Genomic DNA, 13,691 nt, shown 5'->3' with positions numbered 1-13,691 from the left:
GGGCTACATGTGGTCGCGGCCAGGATCACAGAGTAGCGGTGAATGGGATATCAGGATGTGTAAAAAAAATTTTAAAAAATCCAACTGGCCGTACAACAACCCCCCTCCCTGGTGAACACAAAAAGTAAAGTATTATTTCAGCACAGCGGAGGCATCAATTTACAAAGCAAAGCCAGTGATTCTTCAGGTGAGCCCACACACACATATACCCTGTGAAAAATAAAAAAGCCACAGAAACCATACTGCATGCAGATTTTATGGCTTTTTTGGGGTACTTTCACACCAGCGTTATTCTTTTCCGGCATCGAGTTCCGTCCTAGGGGCTCTATACCGGAAAAGAACTGATCAGTTTTATCCTAATGCTTTCTGAATGGAGAGCAATCTGTTCAGGATGCATCAGGATGTCTTCAGTTCAGTCTTTTTGACTTTTCAGGACGGAGATAAGGCTACTTTCACACTGGCGTTTCTGGGTCCGCTTGTCAGATCCGTTTCAAGGCTCTCACAAGCGGCCCCAAACGGATCAGTTTAGCCCCAATGCATTCTGTATGGATAAGGATCAGTTTGGCTCCGTTCCGCCTCCATTCCGCTCTGGAGGCGGACACCTTGCAGCGTTTTGGTGTCCGGCCTGGCGGTGCGGAGCCAAACGGATCCGTCCTGACTTACAATGTAAGTCAATGGGGACGGATCCGTTTACATTGACACAAATATGGTGCAATTGTAAACGGATCCGTCCCCCATTGACTTTCAATGTAAAGTCAGGACGAATCCGTTTGACTTATAGTTTTAGACTTTTTTTTACTAAGTGTATGCAGACGGATCCGTACTGAACGGATACCATCGTTTGCATTTATAGGTGCGGATCCGTCTGTGCAGACACCAGACGGATCCGCACCTAGCGCAGGTGTGAAAGTAGCCTAATACCGCAGCATGCTACGATTTTATCTCCGGCCCAAAAAACTGCCGACTTGCCTGAATGCCGGATCCGGCATTTTTTTCCATAGAAATGTATAAGTGCAGGATCCGTCATTAAAAATACCGCAATGCCGAATCCGTCCTTCCGGTCTGCGCATGCGCAGAACTTTAAAAGTGTGAAAAAAATATATATATATTTGACAAACAGACAGACGGATCCACTCTTGCAATGCATTTGTGAGACGGATCCATCTACAAACGCTGTCCGTTTGCACGCAGATTGCCGGATCCGGCGACAGAACTGCTTGCCGGATCACTCTGCCGCAAGTGTGAAAGTAGCCTTAGTGGCGTTTTTTCTAAACAATTGCGCAAATTGGTGATGGCTTTTTCCTATAAAGAAGAAGCTGTCAAAACACCAGAAAAGACGTGCCAGAGCCCCAAAATACGCCAGCTCGTTAACATAAACCGCACCTCATACTTCCCATAGACTTTCAGCTAACCTCTGAAGCTGGCGTTTTCACTACCAAAAAAACTGAGTGTTACAAAAGTGCACAATATCGTGTGTGTGAACTCGCCCCATAACAGCTCCAAGACCAGGGCCACAGCACAGGCAATGCAGTGCACGAGGAGGACGTCCCTGTAATGTTAGCACTCTCTGAAGTAACTCCAAGACTGAGCTGAGATACCAGGAAGGGGTTACAGCCCGAGAAAGAAGTGCCGGCTCTTACCTGCACCCCACGCAGGCCGGTGTGCCCCGGGGACTGAGTCATAGTGCCGGATCCTGCCGCACTGCCCCGGCCCTCAGCTCCACAGCCACACGAGGATCCCTCCTCCACGCCTGGGCTCCCCTCTACGTGCCAGTCCGGGGGCAGCAGAGGGCAGACACCGGAGAGTTTGGCAGCAGGAAGAGATTTGCTTTATTGTGATGATTTCCGGCTGCAGATAGGACATGTATGACACTAGTGCTGGCCGCTGCCGCCTGTCATCCCTGCTGCTGCTGCAGCCTCCTGCTTCTCACAACTAGACCAGGAAACCAGAAGAGAGAAAAAAGAGCCATTAAGCAGCCACCTCCCCTCTCCCAGCTCCTCCTGTCACCATATTGCCCTGCACAGAGGACATATTATTCCTCTATGTCAATACTTATTCCTCTATGTCAATACGCTTGTGCTTAGGTTTGGCTTATATGAGGCTTCAGAGGCAGAGCGACACATTAGTATCAGCCATACAAATACATGTGCCATTGAGACAGCATAAGGCCCCTTTCACACGAGCGAGTTTTCCCGCGCGGGTGCAATGCGTGACGTGAACGCATAGCGCCCGCACTGAATCCCGACCCATTCATTTCAACGGGTCTGTGTACATGAGCGTTCTTTTTTTTTTTTTTCACGCATCCGTTCTGCGTTGCGTGAAAAACGCAGCATGTTCTATATCCTGTGTTTTTCACGTAGACCTGGCCCCATAGAAGTGAATGGGGCTTCAGTGAAAAACGCATCGCATCCGGAAACAAGTGCGGATGTAATGGGTTTTTCGCTGATGGTTGCTAGGAGATGTCGTTTTTAAACCTTCAGTTTTTTATCACGTACGTGAAAAACGTGTCAAAACACATTGCACCAGCACGGAGAAAACTGAACAACTGAAAGCAATCGCCGACAAAACTGACTGAACTTGCTTGCAAAATGGTGCGAGTTTCACTGATCGTATCCGGACCTAATCCGTCACGCTCGTGTGAAAGGGGCCTAAAACATTGCACTTTCTATGATAATTTCCTGTTGCATATATAGAGCCAACATATACTGCAGCACTGTACGTAGATTCAGTTTCTGGACTAAGGCTGCATCAGGGGCAGACTGGCCATAGAACTACTTCCCAGGGGGCCACCTTGCCGCCAGCCAGAGAAGTAATGGTCTAAAGCTCCCACTGTCAATTAATGCTGGGGGCGTCAAGCACTTACATACTTGCCCGGCGGTGCCCTCCTGACTCAATTCTACCATCCTGAGGCAACTTCAATAGGAGAATGGAACATGGCACAGGCCACCACAGAGGGGCAACTTCTTGGGAAGTATTTGGTTCTGCTGAGTTATTTCTTTGAGCTGTACTGTGGTATTAGGTTCTGCTGGGGCGGTATATTGTGATGCACTGTGGTATGTTGCTCTGCCGGAGTGGTATTTTGTGCCGCAATACGGTATTGCTGGCACCACCTACTTGTGTTGGCCGTGCCGGCCACTTTTAGTTTTTTTTTTTACAGGGCCACCTTCCAGTCTGCCCCTGGGCCTTATTCACAAGAGTGTGAAAGATGGCCATGTGACAGACATTTTTTTTTAATAGCCATCACACAGCAGTTTTTTTTTCCGAACAGTGACAGTCTATGGCCTCATGCACACGACCATTGTTCGGGTCCGCATCCAAGCCGCAGTTTTTGCGGCTCAGATGCGGACCCATTCACTTCAATGGGGCCGCAAAAGATGCGGACAGCACTCCGTGTGCTGTCCGCATCTGTTGCTCCATTCTGTAGCCCCGCAAAAAAAATATATAACATGTCCTATTCTTGTCTGTTTTGTGGACAAGAATAAGCATTTCTACAATGGGCCGCCCGTTCTGTTCCGCAAATTGCGGAACGCACACGGGCGGCTTCCGTGTTTTGCAGATCCGCGATTTGCGGATCGCAAAACACACCACGGTCATGTGCATGAGGCCTATGGCAGATATACATACACTGAACAAAAATATAAACGCATCACTTTCGGTTTTGCTCCCATTTTGCATGAGCTGAACTCAAAGATCTGAAACATTTTCTACATACAAGAGATAAAATACTAGACCCGCACTGACTACTTAGTGCTAAATGGTAATAGGTCACGTAACATTAACTCAGGGCTGTTTGGTTATTGTTTGCCAATGTTGCCAAAATATACCAATTTTTATCGGTGTTTGTTGATATATTACTTTCCGGCAAAAAATGCAGGATGGCTACTTGCCTGTGTTGCGGTCGTGTGCAAAGTTCTTTTAAATAGTCCCGGTGGTTGAGTTGAAGTTGTGAGATCTTCAGTTTCCTCTGCGAGCGCGGTCCCGGCCGGTGACACGTGCGCGTGAGGGAAACCACGCTGGTAATCCTTGAGAGCGAGAGTTCCATCACACTGGGGCCATTCTGCATTTATTTTGCCTGAATAACTTTGCCGGAAAGTAATATATCAACAAACACCGATAAAAATTGGTATATTTTGGCAACATTCGCAAACAATAACCAAACAGCCCTGAGTTAATGTTACGTGACCTATTACCATTTAGCACTAAGTAGTCATCGCGAGTCTAGTATTTTATCTCTTCTATATTTATATATTTTCATTGAGGGTTTGTGCAATTAACCCTTTCTAGACCGGCAGCGACGCACTCTAAGTAGAGTTACACAGTGCTATATCTTTCCCTTCTCCTCGATTGTGTCAGCGCTGTCATCTCCAATTGTTATATTTTCTACATACACAAAAGACCCATTACTCTCAAATATTGTTCACAAACTGTCTAAATCTGCGTTAGTGAGCACTTCTCCTTTGCCGAGATAATCCATCCCACCTCACAGGTGTGGCATATCAAGGTGTTGATTAGACAGCATGAATATTGCACAGGTGTGCCTTAGACTGCCCACAATAAAAGTCCACTCTGAAATGTGCACAGTTTTGCCTTACTGGGGGGGGGGGGGGGGGGCAGAAAACCGGTCACTATCTGGTGTGGCCACCATTTGCCTCACGCAGTGCAACACATCTCCGTCGCATAGAGTTGATCAGGTTGTTGATTGTGGCCTGTGGAATGTTGGTCCACTCCTCTTCAATAGCTGTGCGAAGTTGCAGAATATTGGCAGGAACTGGAACACGCTGTTGTATACGCCGATCTAGAGAATCCCAAACATGCTCAATGGGTGACATGTCTGGTGAGTACGCTGGCCATCCAAGAACTGGGATGTGTTCAGCTTCCAGGAATTGTATACAGATCCTTGCAATATGGGGCTGTGCATTATCATGCTGCAACATGAGGTGATGGTCGTGGATGAATGGCGCAACAATGGGCCTCAGGATCTCGTCACGGTATCTCTGTGAACTCAAAATGCCATCATTAAAATGCACCTGTGTTCGTTGTCCATAACATACGCCTGCCCATAAAGTAATCCCTCCGCCACCATGGGCCACTCGATCCACAGTGTTGACGTCAGCAAACCGCTCACCCACACGACACCACACACGCTGTCTGCCATCTGCCCTGAACAGTGAAAACCGGGACTCATCCGTGAACAGAACGCCTCTCCAACGTGCCAGACGCTATCGAATGTGAGCATTTGCCCACTCAAGTCGTTTATGGCGATGAACTGCAGTCAGGTCCAGACCCAGATGAGGACGACGAGCATGAAGATGAGCTTCCCTGAGACGGTTTCTGACAGTTTGCGCAGAAATTCTTTGGTTATGCAAACTGATTGTTGCTGCAGCTGTCCGGGTGGCTGGTCTCAGACGATCATGGAGGTGAACATGCTGGATGTGGAGGTCCTGGGCTGGTGTGGTTACACATGGTCTGCGGTTGTGAGACCGGTTGGATGTACAGCCAAATTCTCTGAGATGCCTTTGGAGATGGCTTATGGTAGAGAAATGAACATTCATTGCACGGGCAACAGCTCTGGTAGACATTCCTGCAGTCAGCATGCCAATTGCACGCTCCCTCAAACGTTGATACATCTGTGGCATTGTGCTGTGTGATCAAACTGCACATTTCAGAGTGTTCTTTTATTGTGGGCAGACCTGTGCAATATTCATGCTGTCTAATCAGCACCTTGATATGCCACACCTGTGAGGTGGGGTGGATTATCTTGGCAAAGGAGAAGTGCTCTCTAACACAGATTTAGGGTCCATTCACACGTCCGTATGTGTTTTGCATGCAGGATTTTTGTCTCCACTCAAAAATCATATTCTGAGCGGACACCGAACGGACTCCATTATAGTCTATGGGGTCTTTAGGCTCCGTTACGCTCAGTTAGGTCTCGGTTATCTGCAGAATCCGTCCTTTCCGTTTTCCTGCTCCTCAACGGAGCCGGAAAAACGGAAAGGAGAAACGGTGATGTGAAAGGAGCCTTGGTCAATAGGGTTGACCAAGCTGACAGGCTCTTTAATGGCTGAATCCATGAAAAAACGGCCAAGAAAAATGGACCCTTTTTAACGTCTGTTTTTCCATCACAGTTGTGTGAATCTGGCATTTGCTGCAGGGGAGCCACCAGGCCGCTAACTCTTGAGATAGTCATGGTATAGTTGGCAGCTGACTCACAGGGGTCAGAGACACCAGTGCAAAGCATTGAGGGGGTCGGGCAATATTCGTAGTCAGGAGATAGGCCAAGGTCAGGACAGGCAAAGTTCAAGCATATCCGAGAAGCAAATCCGAGGTCAGGGCAGGCAGCAGTGGATCAATACAGGAAAAAGGCTAAGGTCAGGGCAGGTAGTGGACTATGAGAGTGGGTGATCAGGCAGAAGTTCAGTACACGGGCTGACAGACAGAATAACACACCTTCACAGGCTAACTAGTAAACTAGGAATCTAAAGCTCAGGCATCCTCCCACTAGGGAAGGTGGTTTATATACCCAGGGACATCCATCCATAGGCTGGGGAAGAATTTGGACATCCGTATGCTGGCCCTTTTAGATAGCAAGAGTGCACACGCCCTTTAGAGCAGGTCTGGAGGCCTTTACAAAGAAACGCAGGCCACACAGTCTGCTAAAGGATCTTGGGATGTTGCAACTCTGCTGACTGGAGGAGGAAGACGAGCGGTCCCAGAGCTCCGCCAGGATGTAGAGGCCAGCTAGGTGAGTAGTGCGGCAGGGGCGAGCACAAGATGCCAGTACAACAAAGCCATGATTGATGTAGAAAAAAAAGAAAATCAGACATCATGTAGTACATGACAATCTTTTTCTAACAAAGTTAGAATCAGTCCTGTACACCAAATAGATCCAGAGTTCTCCCCATTCATTGCTTTATTTGCTAGGCTAGATTTATTTCAAGTAGGCAGTTCAGTAGCTGTGTCCTTTCTCAGTGGGCATGTCCCTTTTAAGGGTATGTCCTTTCTTAGGGGACATGACCTTTATCAGGGGGGGAAGGGTGTCCTTTATTGCTGGTGTGTCCTTTTTACTGCAGTTCTCTCCTTGTAATTGTCACAGCTTTTAAAGGGAACCTGTCACCGGGATTTTGTGTATAGAGCTGAGGACATGGGTTGCTAGATGGCCGCTAGCACATCCGCAATACCCAGTCCCCATAGCTCTGTGTGCTTTTATTGTGTAAAAAAAAACGATTTGATACATATGCAAATTAACCTGAGATGAGTCAGAGCTTGAAAATATGACTCTTCTCTGGTCACACAAGTAAGATATGACACTTTTATGTTAATTTGCATATGTATCAAATCGGTTTTTTTACACAATAAAAGCACACAGAGCTATGGGGATTGGATATTATGGATGTGCTAGCGGCCATCTAGCAACCCATGTCCTCAGCTCTATACACAAAATCAGGGTGACAGGTTCCCTTTAAAGGATATGGCTGGGCAGTTGGAGGATGGAACTAAGCATGTGCGTCCACCTCAAGAAGTGGACGTGGACATTTCTATCACAGGGCACCATTATAATGGAGTAAAGAGAATATCTTACAACTTTAGCATTTTTGTAATAGAAAGTAAATAACAAAAGTAACTAGTTTTTTCATATTGAATTACCATATTGTTTGGAATATAAGACACACTTTAAGGGTACTTTCACACTAGTGTTTTTCCGGTATTAAGTTCCGTCCTAGGGGCTCAATACCGGAAAAAAAACGCTTCAGTTTTATCCTAATGCATTCTGCATGCTGCAGTATTTTCTCCGCCCAAAATTCCAGAACACCTGCCGGAACGCCGGATCCGGCATTAATTTCCTTTGAAATGTATTAATGCCAGATCCGGTACCTAGTGTTCTGGCAAAACGGATCTGGTTTCCCGATCTGCGCATGCGCAGACCTTTAAAAATGCGGAAAAAATAAATACCGGATCCGTTTTTCCGGATGACACCGGAGAGACGGATCCGGAATTTCAATGCATTTGTCAGACAGATCCGCATCCGGATCAGTCTACAAATTATATCTGTTTGCACACGGATTTCTGGATCCGGCAGGCAACGGAACTGCCTGCCGGATCCTCACAATGCAAGTGTGAAAGTACCCTTAGCAATCAGTAGTGCCAGACCTCCCTGACTGCATCCTTAAAGGTGCTGGCCTCTTTCTGGATACCGTTAACCAATGTGTATGTAAGATGACTATATGGCGCTTACTAACTGCTATAGTGCGGTTCACTGTGACAGTTTTGACCGTGCAGGCTGGCTGCAGGCCCTCTTGCGTACTGGCTGCAGGTTGACTCCTGTGTATGCTGGTTGCTTGGGGCTGCGTGCTGGCTGCGGTGGTGTGTGTGAACTGTGGCCTGTATTTGTGGCTTCTGTCTCTGCATCTCTGTGGTTCCTGTCTCCGGTGCCATTCAGGCTGGCTACATGCACTTTGTGGACTGGCTGTGGGTGTTCCCATATATGCTGCTTCTGCGATGCGTGCTGGCTGCAGTCTTGAGTGTGAATAACATAGTAACATAGTACATAAGGCCGAAAAAAGACATTTGTCCATCCAGTTCGCCCTGTTATCCTGCAAGTTGATCTTCTTCACATCTTCTGAACACCCTTTTCTGCCACCCTCAATACTATATTGCAGAAACAGTCCCCCTGGAAATACCACTACCACACAGATAGTGCCCCCTTCAACAATTATTGGCACACAGTGCTCTAAAAAATAACTGCGCCCAGACACTAATAGTATAAAGATAATGTCCCCAAAAAATAATTGTGCTAAGCTGATACTATGCCAGGGTGCCCCCCAAAGTAACAGTGCTTCCCAAAATCCCACCAATAGAAATAATTCTCTGCCAGAGCACACTTAGTAGTAATAATGCCCCTATAGTGCCCATACTAGCAATCATGTTCCTCATAGCCCCCCAGTAGTAGTAAAGCTCCGCATAGTACCCCCTAGTAGTAATAATTCTCCCTATAATATGACAGTACATGAAATATCCCCGCTTAGTGCCCGCAGTTGAGCTAATGCCCCCATAATGTATGCCAGTATAAAATACCCCTATATAGTGCCCCAGTAAATGCCCTCATAGTGCTCCTCTCCCCCTTCCCCATAGTGTCCCCCATAATATGCCGGTAAAAAAATGCCCCTTCTTAGTGCCCCCAGCAGATGCTCCTATAGTGCTCCCCTCCCCCATAATGTGCCAGTAAAAAATGCCCCTTCTTAGTGCCATCAGATGCCCAAATAGTGCTCCACTCCCCCATAGTGCCCCCAAATAATGCCCCGTAGTGGGGCTCTCCCCAATAGTGCCTCCCATAATGTGCCAGTAAAAATTCCCCCTTAGTGCCACCAGATGCCATAGTGCCCCCATAATGTGCCAATAAAAAGGCCCATTTAGAGCCCCCACTTCCCCATAGTGCCCCCAAATAATGCCCCTATAGTGCCAACAGATGCCCCATAGTGCCGCTCTCCCCTATAGTGCCCCCCATAGTGTGCCAATAAAAAAAAGCCCATTTAGAGCCCCCAGAGTGCTCCTAATGTGCCAGTAAGAAATGCCCCCATGGTGCCCCCCCTAAAATAGGGAAGAAATATATGCCCCCAGAGTGCCACCCCAAAAAAATATGGTGCTGTAAGAAATGCCAGATGCCCCCATAGTGCCAGCTCCCCCCGCAAAGAAAAAAAAAACACTAATACTTACCTCCATCAGCAGTGATGCGATGCAGGCCTCTTCCGGCCTGTGTCCCTGCTGTGTGCTGCCCGACTCAGGCTGTGCGATGATAATGACGTCATCGCGCTGCCTGAGCATTAGTGCCTGCAGCCTATCGGAAGAACAGGGAAAGGAGACGCCTCTCCCTCCCCTGCCCTGCCGCAGCACAGGCATCTGTATCGCTGTCCTGAGGACGGCAATACAGATGAATATGGAGATGAGCGCTTCCACAATGGAAGCGCTCATCTCCTACTGCCCCCCCACCGCCGCCGGCAACTAGAACCAGGGCCGCGCCGCCTGTGGTGAGGAATAAAAAAAAATAATAATTTGTTAAAGAGGGCCCAGCAGACATTTTTAACATGCTTTAGGGCGGCCTGGGGGGCAATTGCCTACCTGCCCCCCGTCCCAGCCCGCCCCTGTGTGGTTTATCAGGTGCCCTACAGCTATATCTGTCTGTGAGCTGTGGGGTTTATGGTCAGTATTTCTTGTGTCTTGCTGGGTGTAGCACCTTGCTGCTCACCCAGGAGGTCAGTCTATCTTCTGCCTTGCTGTGTGTTGCACCTTGCTGCTCACCCAGGGGGTCAGTATGTGTTGTGCCTTACTGGGTGTATCCCTTTGCTGCTGACCAGGGGCGTCGTTAGGTTAAAACATTCGGGGAGCCCTGAATGTTTTGTCCAGTGCCCCGAATGTTTATGCTGGCAGCTGGTGGTGGGCTGCGGTTCTGTCAGGGCCGGGAAGAGCTATACTCACCTTTAACTTCCTGGTCCTCGGCGCTCCACTGTGAAGGCTGCACAGACTATCCAAAAGGATTACCAAGTGGAGAAGAGTGGCAGAATCCAGAGCAGGAATAGTAAGTTGTTTTTTTTTTATTTGGGGGCTGATATGAGGCACTGGGGGGCTGATATGGGGCATTGGGGAGCTGATATGGGGCATTGGGGGCTGATGTGAGGCACTGGGGGGCTGAAGAGGGGCATTGGGAGCTAATGTGAGGCACTGGGGGCTAAAGAGAGGCTGCTGGGGAGCTGAAGAGGGGCACTGGGGGGCTGATATGAGGCACTTGGGGCTGAAGAGGGGCATTGGGGGCTGATGTGAGGCACTGGGGGGGCTGAAGAGAGGCTGCTGGGGGCTGAAGAGAGGCTGCTGTGTGGACGAAGTGAGGCTGCTGGGGGGCTGAAGTGAGGCTGCTGGGGGGCTGAAGTGAGGCTGCTGGGGGGCTGAAGAGAGGCTGCTGGGGGCTGAAATGAGGCACTGGGGACTGATATGAGGCACTGGGGGGCTGAAATGAGGGGCACTGGGGGGCTGATATGAGGCACTGGGGGCTATGAGGCACTGGGGGCTGAAATGAGGCACTGGGGGGGGCTGAAGAGGGACACGGGGGGCTGGAGAGAGGCTGCTGGGGGGCTGATATGAGGCACTAGGGGGCTGAAGAGGGACACTGGGGGGCTGAAGAAGGGCACTGGGGGCTGAAGAGGGACACTGGGGGGCTGATATGAGGCACTGGGGGGGCTGAAGAGAGGCACTAGGGGGCTGATATGAGGCACTGGGGGCTGAAGAGAGGCACTAGGGGGCTGATATGAGGCACTGGGGGGCTGATATGAGGTACTGGGGGCTGGAGAGAGGCACTGGGGGCTGAGGAGGGGCACTGAGGGCTGATATGAGGCACTGGGGCTCTTATTTGAGGTCTGATTGGGGGTCATTCACATTGGGGTCTGATCTGAGGTCTTATTGGGGTCTTATTAACATTGGGGGTCTTATTGGGGCTGTCAGCTGAGGTCTGATTAACATTGGTGGTCTGACCTCGGGTGTAATGAAAACATTTTTTTCTTATGGTCCCTCCCTAAAACCTAGGTGCGTCTTATGGGCCGGATCGTCTTAAAGGGCGAAAAATACGGGTAAGTTTAAAAATGATTTCTTCTCCTTTCTCCCAGGTCTGTATGTATGTATGTATGCAGAGTTTATTTGTATATATATAAATAGGGTGCACACCCTGATGCAATAGGCTGCGCATGCCTATGCTGGTGGGATTTTTTTATTTATTAGGCTATTCCTAGCCGTCTGGGCAATCCCACAGATCATCCCCCAACCCCCCTTGTACTTGTTCCGCTACTTGCAGGTTGCACGAGCATGAGTTCAGAACTTCAGTCACTTCGGTCCGGGGGTTGATGGGTTCCAACTTCTGTGATTAGTTTATAGTTGGGGGGTTTGCTTCATTTTAAATTAGGCTGACCATAGGTTAAGATGATCTGTGGGGTTGCCCAGGCGGCTAGGCCCTTCACTGTAGTTATTAACCCCTTTCAGCAGTCCCCCATTCACTAAAGGGGTGACTGCTGAAAGGGGTTAATAACTACTGTGAAGGCCCCCGATGCTGATGAGGGCGTGGCTTCACGTGAGCTCGTGCCCCGGATGTCTTCAGACCCTAGCATCGCCCCTGCTGCTGACCAAGGGGGTTTTGCCGTCTTCCCTTGTTTGTGGTGTCTCCTGGTAATGCATTGTTGTTGCTTTGTCTGTTCTTCTGTACCTGTTCTGTGATGATGTTGTTATCCTTGTCCATGCCTTGCTGTTCTTCTATAACTGTTCTCTGTCTGGATCCACTATGTTTCATAGCGTAGCAGTGCTCTAAGGCCTCTTTCACACAAGCGTGACAGATTAAAGGGGTTCTGCAGTTTGTTTAAACTGATGATCTATCCTCTGGATAGATGATTAGCATCTGATCGGCGGGGGTCCCGGGCCTTCTTAAATCAGCTGTTTAAGAAGGCAGCGGCGCTCCAGGAGCGTCGCAGCCTTTTCGCTGTTTACCGCAGTATCAACTGGCCTGGGCGTGGCTAAGCTCTGTTCACTGGAAGGGAGCTTAGCCGCGCCCAGGCCAGTTGATACTAGTCGCGACGTCACTGGGCCTGCGGTAAACAGTGAGAAGGGAGAGGCGCTCCTGGAGCACCGCTGCCTTCTCAAACAGCTGATCGGCGGGGGTCCCGTTTGTCCGACCCCCCCACCGATCAGATGCTGATGATCTATCCAGAGGATAGATTATCAGTTTAAACAAACTGCAGAACCCCTTTAAGTCCGGGTGCGTTCAGTGAAACTTGCACCATTTTGAAAGCAAGTTCAATCAGTTTTGTCTGCAATTGTGTTCAGTTTTTTCTGCGTGAGTGCAATGCAGTTTGATGTGTTTTTTACACGCGTGATAAAAAACTGAAGGTTTACAAACATTTCCTTGCAACCATCAGTGAAAAACGCATTGCATCCGCACTTTCTTGCGTTTTTCACTGGAGCCCCATTCACTTCTATGGGGCCAGGGCTGCGTGAATAACGCTATATATAGAACATGCTGTGTTTTTCACGCAACGCAGAACTGATGCGGGGAAAAAAAAAACACTCATGTACACAGACCCATTTAAATAAATGGGTCAAGTTTCAGTGCGGGTGCTATGAGTTCACGTCACACATTGCACCCGTGCGGAAAACTTGCTTGTGAGAAAGGGGCCTAAGGACAGATCTACACAGCGACATTTGTCACTCGATAATTTTTATAATAGTAGTCTATGTTGTCGCACTGCGACATGCTGTGACAACACGACAGTCGCAAATACCCATTCAAGAGGGATTGTCGTCGTGTAGACCTAGCCTAACTGTGTCTGATAGCCTGGCAGTGCTTAACTGCTTCTGATCCTGTCCCATGTCTAGCCTGGCAGTGCTTAACTGCTTCTGATCTAGTCTGTTCCTTGTCTGTCTTGCAGTGCCTTACAGCTTCTGTTCCTGTGTTTGTCCTGCCTTCGTGAGAGGGTCCCTGGGTTCTCCGGACTGAGGAGCTCTAGTCTGTGTGCAGCTCTGCTTCCATTCCGCATGGGGTCCAGGCATCTGCTTCTGTGCTGGTTGCCGTTTGTCTTGTCGTCTGATCCATGTCCTGTGTTTGGTTGGGTTCCAGTCCTGTTGTCTGTTTCCGCTGGTGCTTGCACCAGCGTGGTTCTCTGCAG

At 49.0% G+C, this 13,691-nt stretch overlaps 1 protein-coding gene across 1 annotated transcript in view; it reads right to left on the bottom strand.

The window, feature by feature from the left end:
* Positions 1-1,935, bottom strand: part of STK24 (serine/threonine kinase 24) — a 75,719-nt gene extending 73,784 nt beyond the window's left edge. The window contains exon 1 of the mRNA XM_040425286.1: positions 1,641-1,935. Coding sequence (XP_040281220.1) covers positions 1,641-1,682 — 42 coding nt within the window. The 5' untranslated portion in view covers positions 1,683-1,935. The remainder of the gene's footprint in view (positions 1-1,640) is intronic.
* Between the last annotated feature and the right edge of the window lie 11,756 nt (positions 1,936-13,691).

This window comes from Bufo bufo, chromosome 3 (assembly GCF_905171765.1).
Source record: "Bufo bufo chromosome 3, aBufBuf1.1, whole genome shotgun sequence".
Lineage (NCBI taxonomy): Eukaryota > Metazoa > Chordata > Amphibia > Anura > Bufonidae > Bufo > Bufo bufo.
Note: the sequence above shows the minus strand (reverse complement) of the source record. Positions and strands in the feature narration are given on the sequence as shown.